We start from the raw sequence: 22,011 nt of genomic DNA on the forward strand, positions 1-22,011 counted from the left end.
AAAGGATTTGCTTTTCTTTCTACAGTCTAGAAAGCCACCTCGGTTAGTAAGCGATGATGAAGAAATGTACAATTTTGTACCAACGTCAGTTGTGTCGGTACTCTCAGACATTTATATCACTCACTATTTGTTTTGTGGTCGTAAAGTTCTAGAATTGATATGAATCTCATTTCTTCCCCTCGTGGTTTTGACCCGATATTATTTCTCTCTCTCTCTTCTTTCTGTCCATCCATATCCTGACTGCAATACCCCTGACTGGTTCACTCTGCCGGCAAGTATTTTTAGGTTTGATGAAAACGTCAGACTTCTTGTTCCAGTACAGTAGTAGTAGAACCTGTATCAGCGTGTCTGTCTGCTAGGCTGAATTGCTTTCAAATCCTTCTATCGGTTTAGAAAAAAGCATAAAAAGAAACAGTTTAATGGGCCGGGCAAAAGCATTGTCAAAGAAGTTGATGAAAATGCTCTAAATTTACTTTTGGCCTTGCGAAAATTGAAATCTGTTTTATGACTGCCCCTTAAATATTTGTTGGTTTCAAGAACAAAACAAAACAGAAAAATCCCTAGTGATGGTCCGAGATACTTGCTTCATGGGCCGTACATGATGAAACGGGGCTCATACCCAGTTCTCTTATTTAGTTGACGACAATAGTCTTTGCATCCAGTAGCTCCTTCCTGCACATCGTGCGAACCTAAAACTGAGGTGTAGATCAGAAAGACTTCCTTTAGCAATCTTGTGAATAAGCAAGAGTGACCGACAATTTATATCGTCTTTGTGACAACATAGTGCAGTATGGTGAGCTCGGGATGTGAGCATCAATCATCCATCAACAATAAAGTCTCTCCTTCTAAATAAAGCAGGATCATGTTTTTCGGGACCGCAAAGTCTGTTTAGTATAGACTGTCGGTTATTAGCAGCTTTTGATTAAAGCAAGGACCACGCGCTCGATCTTAGAGGTGTTACTCGGGGACCCTCGTGCCTAAGTGCTCATTTTTCACAATAACTGTGTGTTCATGCTCATCTCTTTACCCACGGAGAGAAAACTGCACAAACGATGACAGATGTACATACCCTCACCATCTCTACCATCATCAAATGTTAAATAAAACTGTGTTATGAAATCTTGGCGTTTTAGTATGAGACAATAATACTTGCACAATTTGTCTTTTCCCAGATCCGTTTTCTTCATCATGCTTTTGCGACTCTGACATGTTTGACTGGCTTGCGCTGAATTCCAGAAAACATTAAGATATAGTGAAAGAGCGAGAAATTTGTTGGCCTCTCTACACATGTGTTGAAATAATACGGTAATAGCAGGGAACATCGCTTTAACTTTCTATGTAAAACATGTTCTTTCACTTGCGCACACTCACTCGCGATGGCATGCAAGATAACGAAAGGCTTACTTGGGCTAAATTACCGTGTACGGTGTTTTGAAGAAGAACTGTGAGAGGCTTGCAAACAGAAGGTGGCCAATAAAAGAAAATATGGGGCACGCACAGTGTGATGAAAGGCTCAATATCAAAGCAAAATACAAAATGAAATTCTAGAAAGCCATAGGCTCACTGTCGTGACTTGACGGAGAAAAGAATGAACTAGAACACAGTTCTTACATGTCTATTAATACATCCTCTATGTGTGCGCGCGCGCGTGTGCGAGTGAGTGAGTGACAGGCAGACTATGAGTCAAATGTAGGTGTATAATGCGGCAAGCAGTATGAATCAGGTAGGCATGCGGGTTCACAAACTGGTGAGATAGGTGTATGTCGTCAATATGAACGCTCACCTCATCGCGATAAATTGTAACCAACTGGTATATGCTGTGTGCCTCGCTGATTTGTTGTCTTTTTCTTGTGATTAATCTTGTATTCGTCTGTAACCTGTACCATGTATGCAATCTGTCCTATGTCTGCAATCTGTATCTTGTCTGTAATCGGTATCATATCTATAGTCAAACGCAGCAGTCGCTCCTTAGATACTCATACACTCTTGCTTATGCTCTTTGTCCTTTTTAGTGCGATTCTTTCACGCATAAAAATCTTACACAAGATCTGACATGCTCAGCACAAAACTTTTCCCCTTTCCACTGTTGAAATGCAGGAAACAATAAAATACTGAGGAGTGAAATTCACATTTTTATTTACGGTTCTGTACATATAAGGCAGGCGTTGTACATTTTTAAATTGCACCACTTTAACAATCGCTTTGAAAGCGTATTTGCTTGGTTTCATAAGGTTTTTCAGAAAAAATGGATGTTTCAGAGAGATGATTAGACATTCGACATTCCAATCAAAACAGATGCTCAGAATGTTTTAATTAATGACACGCTATCCGAAGTTCCATTCAGACATGGGATGAAAGAGTAAAGATAATGCAATGACTCCATTGGTGTCATGCTGACTAGTGATTGTTTCAAACTGATATCATCGTCAATCTCGTAATCATTATATCATATCCCGTACTACTCGCTCACCGACCTAGTATATTTACATCGCCTGCAAAACAGTTGCTGATTATGCAAGGAAGATAGTGGAAAACGTGACAGTTTATGTACATAGAGAGCTTGTTACTAGCTGAGAGACTGCCGATACATGGTAGCATCTGGTAGAAACAATTCTACCTACTTTCGAAATCACAGCCGTATATACCGGCCATGCATACAGTTGTTGCTGTTACTTACAGCCAAGTGTTTAACAACAATCACCAGGGACTTGTTTTCAGTCGCAGTCACAAACTTGAACAGTCGCTGAGACTGCCTGGTGCAGTTTATCTGACGCCGCGGGAACGTGTGAGTGTCACAGCACCGCTCTACAGCGCTGTGACGTCTCTCGTTCTCGTGGCACGTCATGCCGAGCTGGAAAAGCACAATCTAGGTGCGGTCCAAACGGGACGTCGGATCCAGTCAACTCTCCTCACACCTGCGTGTGAACTCACTCGTGGATCGGAAGCCGCCATCCTGCAGATGACGCTGAGGTAGGTCAAGAAATTGTCTGGACGTTTGCCTCTTTGCGCTCAGACAGTTGTGTGGAGCGTGCTTCATACAGCTTCCCCGAACAGCTGCATGACCTGGCTGTGTAGCCTGACTTCAAACTCTGGCTTGACGACCTGAAGAACGTCACCGTCACAGTTGATATAGTACTTATCCTTCAGGGTCACTTCCACCGTTATTGGAGATCACTGCAGCACGGGGGAAGCGCACTTTGTAGCCTTGTGTTCGAATTTCTTTTACGAAATCGTAGTCAAACTGAAATCATAAAAAAAACACAAATTAGAACATACTCCAATTTAATTAATTGTCAAGGAAAAAGTTATTTAATTGAAAATATCCACAGAAAATCAACAAGAATAGCAACTTCTTTATCGCATGATGCATTTAGCTATTTTTTCGTAAGGGGGTTTCCTATTTGAATTTCTTTTAAATTTATTATTGCATAGAATAGTGTCTTCTAATGTGGCCGCGAAAAACAAAATTTCATCAAAACTTACGCATCCTGCCGTGCCGTCCTGTAGCTTTGAAAGCTGCTGTACATGCTTTCCCAGGTTGCATTTACTGGTCGTGTAAGCGGACAGGACGAGGTCTCCAAACTTTGGAACTAGTTTATCCCCCCGTTCGGCCTTGGAGATGACGTAGGTGTCAACACTATACATAGTATCGGAGATCTTCTTCGTTTCTCCGGAATCGTTGTCCACATACTCCACATCGATTTCAAAGGTACGACGGTTGAGTACGTTAGTAATAGGAACCACTGTAGACAGCACAGATCAAAGATGCCGTGAGATATATCTTGGGCACAGTGACAAATTTGAAAGAAACAATTCAAAACAAATTTCTGAAATATCTACTGAACGGACTTCAGCTTTAAAAAAAAAATATTTGAAATGGAAAACATCGATCTTTTCCTGTGATACTTTTCTAGTCTCAAATATTCGGTTATGGATGACGATATTAATCATGAACATTAAATGTAAGGTCCAAAACTTACCATTGTATCGGCTCTGGCCCATCCAGCGAAACTTCTCACAGTCGTACATCATATCGCCTTGCAGCCCAAAGCCCAGAACGAGGCCGGCGTAAGCAGACAGCTTGCCCCCTTGATGCACGCTGACGGCATTTGACGGAGTCGTGTTGCCCAGCACTATATGCAGCGCTGCTGTAATGACGTCACGTGTGCCATGCAGGTACTGAGCCACGCAGTCGCCGGTGCCTGCAGGGATGATGCCCACAGGAATTGTGGAAGGGACGATGCGGGCGTCGGGATCGTGAACGTTCACTCCGTGATCTTTCTGCGTGCGCACAATGAGGGCGTTCATCACTTCACAGTAGATTCCATCACCACCCACTGTGATGATCCTACAGAACCCACAAGAATTAAATCATCATTTATTGTGTTCTCTCTGCTGCTTTATTTTACTTTGAGGTACGTCGTAACGAGAAACAAATGCAATATCTTTCTTTAATTTTAAAGAATAGCTAAAGATCAGTGAGACGACTTTCCCCGATAGATGTCTTGAATCTAGTTGCGAAACAGCTGACTTCTTATAAAAGTTATTTGGATGACTAGGGTTTATTTAACATGTTCTGTTAGCCAAAACAACAACAACAACAACAACAACAACAACAACAACAACAACAACAACAACAAATAAACAAACTTACCCGTCGACGCCCTTCAAATCCAGTTTGTCCAGTAAATCGTAAGCTTGTTTAGGAGCCTTGGTAACTGTAGACACAAACAATAACAACGGTCAATATTTCATCCATTTTGGATACACGCAATTAAAGAAACTTTACACTTTTAATTCGAATGTATCTTAGACCCTCTCCAGAACTTTCATGTATGTGTCTCAGTCTGCCTTCGTGACTTGAGTGGAGTGCTTTTAACGTTAATGTATCTTATGGAATTCCCCTAAATTGCTCTGCTTAAGATTTACTCGCCTTTATCTCAATATGCATGCGGTTTTGTGCTCGTCTGTCGATTTTATTTTCCTCTTCCAACAATTTAAAATTTTAATGTATTACCCTTCCACCCCACATTCCGTTCTTCTTATATTGTATTTCTGTCTAGGTTCAAAGTACTATGACCCTTCGCCACAATGGGTGAGTAACTTACCATAGACTGTAGTCTCGATGTTACAGAGGCGAAAGATGGGTTTAATCTTTTTGTTGAAAACTTTTTCGGCCTGCTTCTTGCCGCTGTTGGGATTAACGATAACCACCAGTCGCTTGGGGCGGTCCGTCGCTACAACAAACAGAAACAAACACAAGATATTGTAGTGACACGTCACACCAAGCAGGGTAGAATGGGTAGCAACCCGAGGCCCGCGACGCACGCGTGCGCAGCGACGAAGCTAAGGAGTTCGATTGACTTCTGGACACTCGGGTGGCAGTGGGGCGAGGGGGTTGGGGACACACAACAGAGAGAAAGAACGTAACCTGCTAAAGAATGTGACCGACAGGCACGCTGATTAACAACGCGTGCATTGTGTGCGTTACAATATCCTCCACCGTCTTCTCGGGGGAAGCCGCCGCGTCACGTCTTGAAAAGAATCTCCCCTCCTCCCACGTTCCCTTTCTAAGTGTTATTTTGCGCGCCTTCCGTTCCGCCCACTTTTATGTACAACTGCTTCGATCTGTTATGACGCCCTGTTGCGCCGCAATGGATGTTTTGTTTAATAAACAAAGCACACGGTTACCAGACTGTTTATGAGTTGTCTTTAGAAAAGTGCACTGACATGTATCTATAGCTTCAACGTCTATCGATCTGCTACATGGGGGAAAAAATCGAGCATGAAAATTACTGAACTTTTCCATTCTTCTCTCAAGATAGACATGATATGAGGTTAAATGTTCTTCAGTTAGTAGGCTTTCGACAATAGCGAATGTATGTACTTAGCTAACATGAGCTGGTAGCTTTTCAACCGATCTCTAACCTCCTAAACTTTGTCCGGGTCGCAACAGCCCCATTCTTTACGCGCCAGTAGACACAAATTATTCAACTGACCGCTATACATTTTGAGTTTTTATAATGAAATGGTGTTCCAGCCGGAACTATGGCGAAGGACGTTCTTGGATATTTGATGTCAACTTCGGTGAGATATTTTTCTCTATTCAGGTTGACAGTTTGTTGTCCCTGACTCAGTGCACTGGTAAATAAAACTTGTTTCCCTGGGAAGTTCTGCTATTCCTAACATCACATACAGTACAAGCTCACATTGTAGCGTAAACATCAATGTTTAGTGACGGACAACCATTTTTTTTCTTCACTGTAAGGAAGAAGAATGAGAAATAACAGATTTGATTTCAATCTTACCTCTCAGTTCGTCCTTTAGAGCATCCACCAAAGTCTGACAGGTAGCTCGGTCAGACGAAAGGGTCAGAACTTGAGGCAAAGCCGTCTGTTGACCACTGCTATGACGTAGTGGACCACCACAGAATGCTGGCTGCAGCCATCGTCTTTATTGTAGAGGCTTTTATCGTCCACAGCCAGCAAGTAACTGTACGGAACATCAACTGAAAAGAAAATGACACATAAATTAGTATTGCCTTATGGTTTCTGTTAAGGACTAGCAGTACTTTTGTTGTCATGGTTTGCTACTTCGATAAAGACTAAGCTGTACTTAGACTTTCACAGGCTACAGATTTTCTATTAGACCAAACAGTTGCACTTTTCAGGCAAATTTAATCCTTAGAAGTTACAAGACAGAAAACATTCAGCATAAGGCTGAACGATATGAAACGCTTGTAGCGTAGCGGAGCTCCTCGAGCTACATACTTATTCAAGTTCACTTTGCTATATAGCCTGTATACCACAGGAATGAAAGCCAATACACCTGGAGCAACGACAGGTATGATACGCAGTAAACATTACCTCCTGGCTTTTCACTATTTCAAAATAAACCCTCTTTTTCCAAAAGTCGTGAGCGCTGCGGGCAAGAGTGTTCAGCTACAGGGTCAAGATTTCATTAGTCTTGCTTCCGTGTGGATAATAATTAATGAGGATCCACTCCTAGATGTTGAGACGCGCTCTTTCTGCTCGATTACAAGATACAAGGCAGACGAAAATAGCTGCATCACGACTCAGCGCGAGTAAACGGGGAGCGAGCGGCGAGTGGCTCTCTCTCTCTACGTTGTACTCTATCACAAGGCAGTTAACGTGTTTATGGAAGACAGCCGTGGTGTCACGTGGAAGTAGGGAGGGGAGTCAGTGTGTCCCCCGCGTTACGTGAAACCCTGCCGGGCCTTTCGTCATGAGACCTTTAAGTGGCACGTTCAGCCACGACAAGATGTATCTCTGGTGCATCGCGATGTTAGCGACAGATGCTGTATCTAGATTATGCTGCATCACACGGCACGCGGGCGCTAAAACGGTCTGGGAGAGAACCCAAATAGACACTGTCCATAAAGTGTGCTATCTTTTTCTCTCTTTTTTTTAAAGCAGGTAATATCTAGCAGTACACCTGTAAACCCACCCACCCCACCCATCTCAAGTATCTGTTTCTTGTGGGAGGGATTGTCGGGTGGGTGCTAAATATGGCCGAGTTCATCATTCTTTGCGTGTCGACCCACGCTGTCATCATTAGAAGGTCAGAGTATCTTATCAACACGTGGGGCATTCCCGCACCAAGTACTCGACCCAGGACAGGTACTGGGAAAACTTTTGCACCTGCATGATGCAACTTGCCCGTGAGCATTCAGGAGGGGAAAGAGACGGGGGAATGATACTATCCTCCGATAATAAAAGTTGGTAGAAGCAGACTGACTTGTAGAATGGACAGCAGCGTCCGGCTTCATTATTTTCGTTTATGTAAACTGCATCGCTTTATTTATGAGGCAGTCCATCAAGTACATTGAAGGGTCGATTTTTCCCTATGTTTTTACCAGAAGCGTTGTTTGCTTCAGTATTAATTACTTAATTAAAATGGAAATATTAGGACTGTATAATTACTCACATAGCCGAGCATAGCATTATCATAGGACAGGTAAATTAATAAAAATATAAATACTCACCTAAAACTTGTTTCCCAGAGCTTTTGTGGTAGAGAAAACTGACAGAACTGGGGTGTATGGACACCTCACATGCCCGTTTGGAATCAGTTGTAAAGATTAAAGCCATTGTACTAGATTCCGTTACTGAGGTATGGGGATCTGCGACACTTGAACAGAAGTGAGACCGAACGTTGGGATCGATATTGAAAGGTAGGCGGTCTGGCACAGGAGGCTGTCTGCTAGCTGTTTCTTATGGAATCTGGTTTTGCAGATCCCTCAGGCAGGTATATTTATACATGTTAGTATCTGCGTGACCCATATAGTCAGCCAATGGCCTAAACGGACTGAAAAGGAAATGTGATGGCGTCATAGGACAAGGCCCACCCCTAGCTCCCGCCCCTCTATCCCGTGCGAACCGCAGGCGGCTGTTCGAGTCTCGCAGGCAGCTCGAGCGTGGTTACCCGCCACTCGACTTCGTCACGAAGCGCGCTGCGCCTCACCTTGTCCCTCCAGTCCTCCCAGTTAGGCCAGTTCCAGGCGCGCCTGTGGCCCCCGCTCCGAGTTCATCATTGGGGTTTCAGCGATTGTGCGGAGTGAGTCTGCGCCATTCCAAAACAATATACTTTCCATAACTGGATGCAGTGAGAAGTATGCCGACCGGAACCGACTCGGAATTTACTTGGGATAGGTACGATGTGAAAACCTTGCGTGAAGGAAGCCCTAAGTGGAAACATAAACACACCTAAAAGACAAATAAGGCGCAAGCGTATCCGACCCGGTGATATCTATTTATACAGCGTGCACGCCCAGTGCATACTGGGCGCTTGACCCGCCTGGCGTGGGGAGAAAAAAAAATCAAGTGGTTCGAGGAATATAGCTTTCCTTCAACTTAATCATTTCCTTTATCATTTGTGAATCCGCAAATGCAAGCTATTATTTTCGAAGTATGAGTGGGGTTTGGTTTGTGGAACTATACAAAAGATAGGCGGGAACGCTTTGATGAGTAAAAAGATGCGCAGGCAGACGAACGAAGTACAAACGCATACGCCCACAGGAGAGGGATGGAGAGAGAGAAAGTCGAGAGCAAGAGACAGGTCGTGCTTTCTGAAGGGGAGAGTGACGACACGAGTGTGGACACAGCATGCATGACCCGCTCTCATAATTTCCCACGTTAAGGCAAGCCTCTTGATGGGGGTATAGAAGGTCAGACTGAAGACCGTGCGCCAGGTACGCGGAAGTGACCCGCTGCCGTAGACGGCACGAGGCGTTGCGACCCAACTTACGTCGGCCGGACGCACTTCAGCACCTCGTCGGAGGTGGACAGCGATTAGCCCTGAGAAGCCGCTGACATTTGAAGTCAGCTCACCTGAGCAAACTGTTGGCCGACTGCTTCGCTTGTCAATGTTGGTTTTAGTTTGACGGAAGCAATGCACCTCCCTTTGCGTGAGATCTCCGTTTTGTATGCTGGGTCCCAACGATTCCAACCACAGTAACAATCACTCAGAACCATAATCACACACACACACTCTTATTGCACCATGGAAGACAGATGACATAGAAAGGGCACAAGCTTGTGACGGCGTTTTGATTTTAAGTTCACCCATAGGAATATGACACCGTGGGATAGGCCTGCCTCTCGATGCAGATTCGTGAATGCGTTTTTATGAAATAACATGGGAGACCAGTAAGGAAAGGGGGTAAAAATCCTGCATGATGCCTGTTCCTATAGATAGAAATGTGAACGCTATACCTTTTGCTTCTTACTTGAAAGACGTCAAACCCCTTTTTTTTTATTGCAGAGCAGATCACACCCTTCACTTCTTTTTGTTCTTTAGCACCATAAATCGGCATTTGTTGAGTAGTATGTGCAGACTATGTCAAAAAGGAGAAAGTTGAAGAAAGTTTATTCGAAGCGAATAGTTTTGTTTTCCTAAAGATTGTTTTTAAGATTTTAAAATGTTTTGAAATATCTTCTTATACACTACCCCCTTTCCCGTAAAAAAAATCCCATAAAATAACGCATCCTGCCATTTTTAACCGCAGCGCAGTCCCCACACCTCTCCCATCACCCCTTCCGTCCCCAATACACGCAAATCGTGAGTTCCACTTGTTTTGAAGGCCCACAAAATCATACAAAAGATCACAGTCTTCCGGATCCGAAACTACGCTGTTTACCAGAACTGCTGGCTGTAAAATTTGCATCGCATTCAATTTTTTTTATCAGCCAGTCCATGTTTTCTTTGCATTTTTCCCCCCCCCTTGCTGTCCTTGTCAAATGGCGAAGCGACCTCGCGACCTTAATATTTTTCCCCTTTGATGTTAAAAGTGACCATGAGCCCCTCTCCGCCGGAAATATTAGTAGCATAATGGTAGAATGACCTCTTTCATTCACTGTGCTTTTATCCGATAAGCAACATGACAAATCATGCTGCTTGTATGATATTGCGTCAGTTTTTTCAGGTATATCTTTTAAGCGAAGTTTCACAGAAGATGTGTTTGAGTCCCCAAAACACAGTGTGGAAGACTAAAAGTTACAATGCGTGCGTGCGTGAGCGAAAGGACGGGTTACAACCAGCGGGTACTCACTCCTTGGGTGAGTCTGTGAATGAAAGAGTCAAATACGCGAGGACACATAAAGCAGGCAGTTCGTGCATCTCTGTGAGTGTATGTCAAAGAAACTACACCCCACCCCACCCTTTTCGCAGTGTCCACACACGCGCATTCGCACACACATTCACTACTCTCGTTCTCTCTTTGCCGAAGGTATGGGGAAAATGACTGATCCACGTGGCACAGACTGACGTGCCCTATCATGTGACACGGGATTCTCCGCTTCGCGGAACAGTCCTAACAGGCCACGTCCATTGCTCGAGTATCAGAGCGTGACGGCATGACCTCAGCACTAGTTCAGTCCCACCACAGTAACGGCTCCTAACTTCAAACTTCTACATAGTCTTACGTCATTCTTGCGTAACAACCTGCAACAGCCTTTTGCTTCGTCAAACTCTTACTATTCCCAATCTTTTCAAGAGTTCTCTTTACAATGACACAGCAACTAATGCGGTCTAGGACATTTCTGTGTTACCACCGCGGATTCTATAGTGATGGCAGCAAAGGTAAGGAAGGTAGGAGATCTCCCTTGGTAAGGGCGTGGGCTGTCAAGTCTTTTACGACTTATTATCCGAGAGTGTTTAATCTTCTGTTTTTGTTACGTGAGGGAATGATTTAAATGAAATAAGCTGCAGACACGCTGACTGCAGTCTATTATCCGTGTGATGAAACGACTCAGTCGGTCAGTGTTACCTTCCGTTCAAGCAGCGAGAAAGACAGCGTGATGTATCCCAGATGTTACGACAAGTAGATTTTGTATTCCGCCTAGAAACGTGGAGTATTTATGTTACCCCCACGTTGTGAGAACAGACACAAGCTATACAGTCTCACTTATAGTCTTTAGCAGAGAATAGCCTTATACGAATCTTTCACAAAAAGGTTCCAATGGTGATGGATGTTTTTGACGAAGAAGGGTACCCGTCCACTTTGCTTTGATTGCTTTATTGATTAAACGCACTACAAATATATCTTTGACAGATAATTGTCCATGCATCCAACCAGTCTGAACTTTTCTCTTCGACAGTATATATATATTAACATAGCACTGCGCGACGAACAAATCTGCTGTGCCTTGACCAGCGTAAGCTAACTTGCTGTATACCCGAAGCTTTCTTCTTTTCCTTTTTGCTTCTTCTTCTTTACCGTTTCTATGACTCCACGACAAAGTGTACTCCCGTATAATATTTTTACGCCTTATTTTTGTTTATTTACTCTGGATTATTTTATGTATTTCTAAATTATTTATGGATTCTTATTTGTCATGTCCTGTCAAGGAATGATTCTCATAATACCGCTGTAAAGTCATCATAAACATCATTCAAAGCTCATAAAAGCTATTCTGTAAAGAATTATCATATCTGAAGTAGAGATCATATGATAGGGGTACGTGCCGATGCAGTGGAGGGTAGGCCAGCCTTTTTTTTTTTAATCGGACTTTAAGAACAGCTGCACCCATGTGTGTAAAGCTGTGCTTGAAAGAAGCGACGTCACATGAGAGGCACGCGCCAGCGACCGCAGCGCCACCTGGTACTACGTGAAGTCGCGTGGCCGACGTGGTGAGTCGGCGTCATGCACATCACAGCTCGCCCCACCACTCGTCCTCACGAGGAGTTCCTGTGGCGGACACGCTACGAGTGGCGGTATCCGAGTCTTGCGTGTTCTCCAGCAGGGTTGTGGTTGGCGGACACCATTTACAGAGCCGTGCGCCTGAACCACAAATACTCCACTTGACATCGCCATTTTGACAGCGAGACAGTCCTTGCATGTGCTTCTTTAGTGGCTGAACGCCATGTGAAGCCGTAGTCTTGTTCACTGGTGTAACATCACGATGGAAGACAGAAACGAGCGAACAAACGCAGGAGAAAGATAAATGAGAAAATAAAGAAGGAAGGAAGAAACAATAGAGTGAAAGAGTGAAAGCGAAAAAAAAAGAGCAGATTCTCACAAAAAAAGGGAACTTTCTGCATTGTTGTGATGCACTAGAGATGGTCTACAAACGTCATGTTCCGTTCACCGCGTGCATCATCAATCGTCATGAATGAAAGCTATAAACCAAGCATTATCAGCTATAGATATCATAGAACACACGATGGTATACAACAACCACACACACACATAGAGTGAAATGTATTGATTGGCTCACGCCGTGTAGTCAAGAGAAATATCAATGTGTGTATGTAAGCGTGTACGCACAAAAAGCTGATGCCTACATCTAGTTTCGTCTTTTCCCATTTCTTCGTGCCTACACATATTCTTTCACACATTACACGTAGTTCTCCAAACTCTTGCTATTTGAGAAAGTTATTTAATCAATAATTAAAAGTGAATGATTCCAGCTTTGAAGGATGGATTGGTAAATTTTTTTTCGTCTGGTTCCCCCTTCCCCGCCATTTCTTCATGCGTGCACACAATTTCTTTAGATGAACACACTGTATTTCTCCAAACTCTTGCTATTCGGCGATAAGTAAGAGTGAATGTTTCCAACTTTGGTGGGCGGATGGGTGAGGTCAGGCGAAGAAGACCTCGGTGTTTCCAATAGTAAAGGACACTTCTAGAAAACTTTGAATCAAGTTTCGGCACAAATCTGTGTTTGTTCAATGGAATTTTAAAGGCTTGGTGGGAAGGAGTGGCTCTTGCCGGTCCAGGGTCCTCACGTCTCCAACTCAGTTTCCCATAGAAAACGAGCGAGTGCCGGATTGCATAAGCACTCGATTTGACTTTTCTTCCCACCCAACCACCCACTCACCTCCACCCTCACCCCTTGAACAAAATGTGTTTCTACTTGCCTCGTGGAAATGTGGACACTTGTGCAATGCACGTCGGAAACTCGAACATGTCGTCTTATTATCTAATCAGTACTCGAATGCATTTTTTGAAAAGAAGGAGCTGACAACAATAAGAAGGAAGGCTTCTTTTCAACATTTACGTTTGCTAGCGCATGTTGAATGCATGTGCAGTCTGGAAGAGGTCTGAAAGCAAATATTGCCATCGTTTTCTGGAATCATCGGTAGTTGTCAATTGCTATTTTTATATAATCGTAAAATCGGCTTCTTGGTAACCACATGACGATGTCCATCTGAATTTCGAAAACGCAGTTGACGGTAAATCACTCAAGTGCACGTCAAGAGCTGAACATTCCACAGTATGAAAACCAGGTCAACCAACTGTGGTAGTCTTCGTTCTTTCGACAAAGTAAGACATTGTTGTCGGTATCAGGATTAGACCTACGCTGTTACATTTTTTTTACTTGCGCAGGCATCAGAAACTTGTTCAAACGGATGTCGTCCTTGTCTCCCACCCTTTTACTATGTAACTGACGACGACCATGTGATTTTGAAATGATAGGAATGCACTCTTGTGACAAGATACTTGTGTAAACATGATCGTGTTCAAAGGTGTAACCCTGTCAATGCAGCAGGAAGGCTGATATCTGATTACATGTTGGCTGATAATCACGAGGCAGCTAATGGTGGCCTTCTTAACAATCCCTGATCATGTGAATGAAGTTATGCGGTGGGTCATACTCGTCTCAGCCACGCAAGCCAGCAAGGTTGAGCTTCGAAATTACTAGGGCTGCTCTATGGTTTCCTAGGCATCACACCTTGTCTATGGAGCGTCATCAGACAGAGGGGTTGCGAATCTTTTTCAGATGAAATATAGCAGACTACATTGGTCTATGGTTCTCATTCGGGTTGTTTTTGCCGTATGAAAGAGTACTTTCTAGCTTTTAAGCAGATTTAAAAAAAAAATTCATCTGTTTGGTTATAGGAGCTCCACTGAAGCATTTGTTACAAAGAAAACTAATTTACCAATTTACCTTGGTTATTTACCAAGCGCTTTAAAATCCTGCTGCCATCATTTACTTTGATGTTTTAAAGCAATTCAACGACATTTCACACGACCTATACTTTTGGGTGGGAAGGGGTAAAAGCTTCAGTACCAGCTGGACTCACCTTGGGATGCAGAATAAAGATTTGTAAAGTCATCGGATGTAGTCCCAGACGTAAAATGTTCAATGGATAACCTTGGTACAGTAAAAGTTGTGGTACAGTAAATGTAATTGTCACCTCATCACATCAATGTCAGCGTTTTGGCTACGAGCTGCCTTGAGGAAAAAAAATGAATTTGAAGGATACTTATTTTAAACGTTTGCTAATGAAATAGCTGAAAACTCAATTCCTGTATTCTGTTGAGAATATGCAAATATTTTTACCAGTTAAAGGATCACTGTATGCATGCACGTTACAAATAAATAAATAAAATCAACAAACACAAATAAACAAAAGAAAATCCTAGATCCTTTTCAAAACGTGTCTGTTAAATTGTTTGCTGCAGCTGGTTCTGCTTTAATGCATGGTCACTGTGGGAGAGTTTTTAAAATTGTAGATAGGCCAAAGGCTATATTTCCAAGTACAGCACGACAAACATCCTACTTTGGTGCACTGAGCCATAGCGCTTGTCTTTTAACCGCGATTAACACAGCGGGATGCTGACATTTAGTGGCATTTCACGGCAGTTTGAGGGCTTTGGACGTGACGTCATTTGTTGAAGAGGAGGACTGTCTTCCACGGAAGCGTACGTAACTTTAGAAACAATGACAGTCACCTTCACCTTACGCCATTGCGGATGTCAACTTTCGGAGTGTCCATTAGCACACAGGGACAATAAATACAGTAGGAAAAAACCCGTAACACTGTCTGAACCAGGTTCGCAAGCAAAAGCCGATATTGAGCACGTAAGCAAAGAAGCAGTGCGTACCGGGGGTGACGAGCCGTAGAGCTTTTGTTGAGGGAGAGTTTTTCATTATATGTCCCTGGCTGCTGAAGTGAAGATTCTGAAATCTGATCCCAGATGTGACGTCACGAAAAAGTTAATAGAGATATACTCTTTCTTCTCTCGAACTTTTTATAAGCCTTTATGTAAGCAGTTGTTTGAAAGCAAAGTAAAATATCGTTAGCTATTAGTTCGTTTTCCTCTCTACTACATATAACCATAGTCTTTGAAGTCTGGTGTCACATCCTCGACAATAGTCTTGTCATTAAAATTTCTTAGTTTGACCGACTTTACCTCTTAGTAGTATTTAGGTCCGTTCTCACACCCCCATTAGAGGAAATGAATGGAGATGACATTATTTGATTAAATCTACATTCAGGTAGAAAAAACGTCTGACGGACGGCCTACCAACTTCTCACTATTTGTCCCTGTGGGTGATTGGCGTCTAATCCCCTACTGCTCTAATCGCTTTCGTGTAAGGCGCCGTTTATAAGGCCGATAGAATACCAGCCTCATCGCAATTTTGGTTGTTGAATGCATCAGCTAAAACAAGGTTACATATTGCCGCTTGTAATAACACTTATCAGAGACGTTTCTTAGGAGTCTAAAGTAGTTAAGGAAAACAAAACTATAGTACTTATTAAGATGTGACGTTTAAGTAAAGAATCTGTGTGTGACGTCTATGTCGTACACCGATTACCAAAACCTGAGTCTTGTGCGAGACCTTGCCTGTCGTAACTAAATAGGTACAAACGTGCAATCTATAAGTCAGTTTGTAACGCATTCCTTACATTGTTCAGACACACCCATCCTCTCAATGGCACGTCAAAGGAATGAGGTGATCGGGTACCCTTCTGACCTTGGTGACCTTTATAAGCCTTTCGTGTCAGTTCGTTTCCTGGCTTACATTTTATGCCATCATTTTATGTTGGAGATGAACCGACAGTTCAGTGGGAAAATTCATATTGAATTCGTGGTTGAAAGTTTGTTTTCTATTTACAGAAACGTGGTCGTCACAACCCGTGTGAACCACACCCAGACTGGTTTATTTCACAAAGCGGAATTTCTCCGAACCGACACGTAGGTCTGACTTGAATTTACTTGAAGTCATCTGCACGTGACTGTGTTTGTGGTTCTTTATGAAACCTAAGGAACCGTTTGTTCGATCCTCACAAGATCTGGAAGGAATACTCCTTTGGTCGGTGGAAATATACTATGTGTGGTTGGTGTATGTTGCTACTGAGCACGTTTACACTCAACGTTTATTTTTTTCCGTTTAAAGATTCTGCCCTTGGCTTCAAATGAAAGATTCAAACAAAGCAAACTAGACAACGTTAGACTTTGAGGGCACTTTATGAGAGAAACATAAGGAGAGACAGGCGGCGGCTTTTCTCTTTGAAAATCGTGGTCGGAGAGCTTAACCTTCTAGGTTTCATTCTGCAGTGGTAGCGCTCGACTATTCTCAACTGAATATAAGCAGGTCACTTTTGCTGACACCCTCTGCTGTTCTTATCTAACTTTTTCTACTTGTTCTGCATATTTTTGTGGAATAGAAAAGATTTATACGAGATTACATTTTGTTGAGCATTTGTGTACAAGTTGTGTGTGGCTATGAGTTCACATATATCGCATTTACGTAAGATATCGAACAAAAATCATCTTGGACATTTAAAACTTTTGCCTAAAAGCCAGTTTTTGGCAGGCTCCGCACCGCCTAACTGAAACCTGTCAAGACACTTTTCTTACAGTGCCTCATCCCAGCCCACCCCGAATCAAATATTTTTTCTTGCTTTCACCTTCAAGGACACGGTTTTCAAGGGTTACTTCCATTCTCACTGCTGAGCGGAGATGCCCCTTGACTGCATCATTCCAGGTAGGCGCCTTCCGTTTTTGTGGAACAGAATTAATCGAAAGACGCGAGTTGGCATAGCAAAGAACGAGGCTGCTTGCATAGACTCCACCACATTTTGCAGCTCATGATCGCAAATCCCCACGCACCACACATTCCTTTCTGTGAAGGAATATTTTTGCTCGTCTTGCCTTAAAAAAAAAAATGGTAGCATTCGAACGGGGTCAAGGACCGTGCAGTGTTTACAGCTACGTCATGATGATGATGGATGATGCAAAAACTATGCGAACAATCTGTCGTCATAATTTTTGCCCACCTACTAGACCTTGATTCTCTTAACCGGACCGATGGCGCTTTCACGGCAAAACGACAGCACAACCAACAGACAACCGCTCTGCTCTCTCCTGTCCTTTTGATATATATGTCACACAGAGCACACACACACACACACACACACACACACACACATAGTAATAACTCGAAAGAAAAACTAACTGGAAAGATCCATTAAATCCAGGTACCATAAGAAATGCCAATTTTTCCCCGGCAGGAGATCAAGAAGAGAGGTGAGGAGGCGGTGAGCAGTCAGGGACGACTGATGAATTATCGGTACACGTGTCTGTAGCCAAAATATGAGCATGTTATCATAGTTACTTTCCCACCATCTCTCATATTTTGCACCATAAGTCACCTGCCTTCTCTGACTGCTCACCTCCTCCACTTCTTGGCAGACAATAATATCCACTGACAGGAAGACCGTTCTTCCTCTCTTTCTTAATTAGTTTTGCGTAAGTATTGAAGTTATGTGTTCTGAATCGCGTCTTGACATTCGCATGTGTTAACCAGTCGTGTTTCCATCCAAACTCAAATTTCAGCTGAAAATTATTACTTCCAGCTTTGAAACAAGGACATGACACAGCTTCCTTGCATCCATTTTTCTGATATTTAATTCTGAGAAAACCATGCTCCAATACGCTACCATCTTTAGAGCTGTATTCAGTCTGCTGTTTCTTCCTTTTATCTCAACAAACAAACAGCTGCAAATAAACTACTTATAATAAGAATTGGCTCACCACATTTTCGGTATGATTTTTATTTATTGTTTATTGTTTTACCTACATACGAGCGATCTATCTACATTTATTACTGCTCAAAATGACTAAATAGAGTAACATTTTATTCTCGTCACCCGGATTTTAAATACGTTGTCTTCTACGACTTGTTTTCTTCTTTCAAGTTTTCGAGACGTTTAAGCAGATTTCAGTGGAGACGGCGCTTGACTCGACAGCTATTCTTACAGGCTGCACTCTGACGTGCGCGCTCGATGTATTGTATACAAACCGAGCTCTTGTGACGGGGAAGTGACGTAAGCGAATGTAATTATCTCCAAAGTCCTTCCAAAACCGTGCTCCAGCTGTGGAATCTGGCAGTCTGGAATTTGTAGGCTACTGTTGTGCCTATCTTGCAGATGGAAACCGTTATTTATGCATTAAAAGAGCAAATCCTCGTCTATGTTGGTCTATCTATCCGCGTCCGTTCGTACTTGCGTGCGTGCTTGCGTGTGTGTGTGTGTAGAGGGTGATTAGGGGTATTATGAGAGCGCGTGTGTATTCTAACGTCGATATTGTGAGAGTGCAAAATATTTTGGTAAATGTTTACCGGTGAATATTGTTTAACATAGTAATGTATCATCTGGTGCATAATCTTTATTAGTAAGCAGTGTGGGGTTTTCAGTCTGAGCGTGTCACTTGTTTTGAAGTGTGTGACTGATGTAGATATTTATATGACGATGGCTTAGTAGGGCCTTTTTGTGTTTGTTTGCTTTACGTGCTCCGAGGCACTAATGACGAGTGGACATACATCTTCGACGTGGTCGAAGCTGAATACTGGTTCTGGTCGCGAGACCAGAAGGTTTGGGGGTCGTTGATACTCAGGCCAGGATCAATGCCTACAGATACTTGGGTAATTTTTAAAATGTCTCCCAAAGCACACAAAGAATTCGTAAAACAGTTTACCAGAATGGGAATATATACCTTGTTTCTTTACACGTTCTTTCTTCATACCAGTTGCACATTTAGATTTGGCTTTAGGTCCTCTTAGAAATGTATCATTATATGTTTAACGCACTATTTCATTATAACTTCATAAAAGTTATGTGATTCCCTAATGCACCAGCAGAAGAAGATTTACTGAGCTTTTATGTTGAGAGAGTTAATGCCTAAGAGCGTAAGTAATTTTTCCCCACGGACTAACGGAGTAAATGTAGATGTTCCTATTTCAGCCGGACATTGTCTTTGTGGTGCATTTAAACAGGGTTCTACAAAAGTTTTCTTGGGCAGATTTTCGGCTTTTCTAACTTGGTCCGATTTTTGATTAGAGGAAAGAATTTGTAAAGTTTGTATATTGATTGTACGGATTTTAAAGATACAGGTACTAATGTTTAGAATAACTTTACCTTATACTCTTGGCCCATTGCCTACTTCTAGACTTTCAGAACGAAAAACTCACCTAAAGAGCAAGAAGCTCATCAAAAAAACCCATTCCCTCCCACATAAAAAGAGAAGGCGGAGGAAGGGGAGAATGTACATTGAGAAACGTGGGATGAATCAAATGATAACATGTCGAAAGAGTGATTCACGAAGACATCGATCGGAGGCTTGTAGACTTTAACGGCGATGAAAAGAGGCACGTCACTGGTGACTCAGCAGGCAGAAATCGTGTGCAGACGCTAATCAAAACAAGTTCTGCTCAAAATTTCATTTCATTTTCTGAGGTTGCTGGCGCCGGGGGATTGGAAGTACGGACCTCATCAGGCCTGATGCGGCAAATGCTGTCTAACTTTAGGTGCGGTGTCATCTAACGAGAGACTGCTGACGCATTCGAGCTTTCCCAGTTTGGGATCTTCACACCTAGTTCATCCTCCTCTTGGAGCTGCACGAAGAACAGGCCCATTTGATTTCTTGGTGACGCATTTAAAGCATACATAGGTAATTAATGTAAGGTCTTGTACAATGCAGAACTTTTTTCTTTATATTCCTGGATTGAACTCAATACAGTATTATTTTATTCAAAATTTCCCAGTGCTGCTGTTATCAAAATATACTGTTCACAGAAAGATATCAAACCTGGTTATGTCATCATTGTTTTAATAAGCCTAATTAACATATAGTCCCAGCTTTCCCACGAGCTGAAGCCTTGAAAAGTAAATGCATCCGTGTTCAATCCTGGTCTGTGTTTTTGAGCTTTTTGTGCATGATATTTGTAGGCTTGTGTTTCAAAAACAAAAGGGAAATTCGCGCAGAGATAGTACTGAGCTTTACTCAATCCTGATAGTAAACCTTTAGAAAAACTACTTTGAAACTGTAGACTATACCGAATTTTATTTGAAATGAAGGTGTATGACGTGAAGAATGCAACAGTTTCCTACTTTTCTGAGTGTAACTGGAAATTAAAGGTTCAAACAGAGAAATTTGCTCTATTTGGATTGACAAAGAATGATCTATTTTTAAATGATATATATATATCCATGATGCTCTAGAAAGCCTATCTGCTATAACTAAAAATTACGTTTTTCTCTCTATCGTCCCACCTCCGCTGACCTGCTCTGAAACTTTTAGAATGTGATTGATTTGTACATTTTAGATACTAGCACAAGTAGCCGGAGGCATTTGTCCATAATTACAATGTTTCGAGTGCCATTTTTACAAGCTTGGACTGAGCAAAAACAAATTATACCTCTAGTAACAAGTTTTATCTGCGTTTTTAATTTCACACACTCTGTTTCTAAGCTTAAGATATACCGAGATGATATTATTGAGAGCTCGACGTATCCTTGTGGGTCAATATAGGAAATGCAGTATTAGGCCCTGCTCTTTAAGTAAAGGCAATAAATTACCCGGACAACGACGACCAGTTAGGGGTAATTCGAGAAACGTGCTTCTCCCGACAGGAAGACAACCCGGAACTGTTGACCTTTCCGTACACTGATTCTTTTTTGCCGACGTGGTATATATCTATTCGATTTAGCGACCATGTGAACTTCATTGCAGAGAAACTAATGTCACCCTCCCAGCGTTTTATGCGCAGTCATCGTGCGCTTGTCCTTGGATTGAATTACGCGGACAGACCACAACAGATGTACGCGTGTTACGGGGAGGGAGTAACAGAGTAGAGTATGTATATCCTGATAGTGACCTCGGAGCTTCTTGAATGAGAGAGGACTCACGTGACCTGGCGCGTCCTGCAGTCTGCGCAGTAAGGAGTACAGTAGTATCCAAGGCTCCAAAGATCCGCCTTGGAGCGGATTGGACACTCGACCACTTAACACCGTTCTCTGGCGTTGCCTCCTGCAGTGACTTCATGTAAAAGTAGTAATCGGCAGGAACAGGAAACTAAGGTTCCCGGTATTGTGTGAACAAAATCCCAGTGGTGTCCTATGAGGACAAGAAAATAAACAGCTGATCCGGAGCCGTCTGAGTATCTACAGACAATGCTTTGTTCTGCAAGCTGATTGGCTGATGCAAGGGGATAGCGTACGTCGAATTAAAACGCTACAAAGGAATTTAGCACCATTTTTATAACAAGATATCAACACGTCTTCTGAACACTCCCACCGGATGAACAAAATGAAAAGTGAAATTTTGGAGGAACGGAGATTGAGCTTAACAAAAGTTTATTCTGCGATTCAAACTGTAGTCTCCATTTTCCAAAAAATAAAATCCAATACACGATCCCTTCTTTTTTCTCTTACCTTTTCTTGCCTGCCATCCACAAAAGAGGATGGAATTCGAGAACT

General features: G+C 42.6%; 1 protein-coding gene across 1 annotated transcript; it reads right to left on the reverse strand.

The window, feature by feature from the left end:
• Positions 1 to 2,119: 2,119 nt before the first annotated feature.
• Positions 2,120 to 10,948, reverse strand: LOC112573727 (ceramide kinase-like). The gene is made up of 7 exons (XM_025254309.1): positions 10,944 to 10,948; positions 6,309 to 6,451; positions 5,109 to 5,237; positions 4,655 to 4,718; positions 3,981 to 4,348; positions 3,484 to 3,743; positions 2,120 to 3,241 (listed from the first exon to the last, which is right to left on the reverse strand). The coding sequence occupies exons 1-7, from the start codon at positions 10,946 to 10,948 to the stop codon at positions 3,137 to 3,139; spliced, it is 1,074 nt and encodes a 357-aa protein (XP_025110094.1). The 3' UTR covers positions 2,120 to 3,136.
• Positions 10,949 to 22,011: the final 11,063 nt, after the last annotated feature.

Source organism: Pomacea canaliculata, linkage group LG10, assembly GCF_003073045.1.
Source record: "Pomacea canaliculata isolate SZHN2017 linkage group LG10, ASM307304v1, whole genome shotgun sequence".
In the NCBI taxonomy this organism is placed as follows: Eukaryota; Metazoa; Mollusca; class Gastropoda; order Architaenioglossa; family Ampullariidae; genus Pomacea; species Pomacea canaliculata.

What these genes read in the sequence shown, in the direction of transcription:
- LOC112573727 (XM_025254309.1), bottom strand. An exon ending in CATCGAGACTACAGTCTATG is followed by an intron (nt 4,719 to 5,108) that starts GTAAGTTACTCA and finishes TTGTGTCTACAG; the next exon opens with TTACCAAGGCTCCTAAACAA. An exon ending in GATTTGAAGGGCGTCGACGG is followed by an intron (nt 4,349 to 4,654) that starts GTAAGTTTGTTT and finishes TGGGTTCTGTAG; the next exon opens with GATCATCACAGTGGGTGGTG.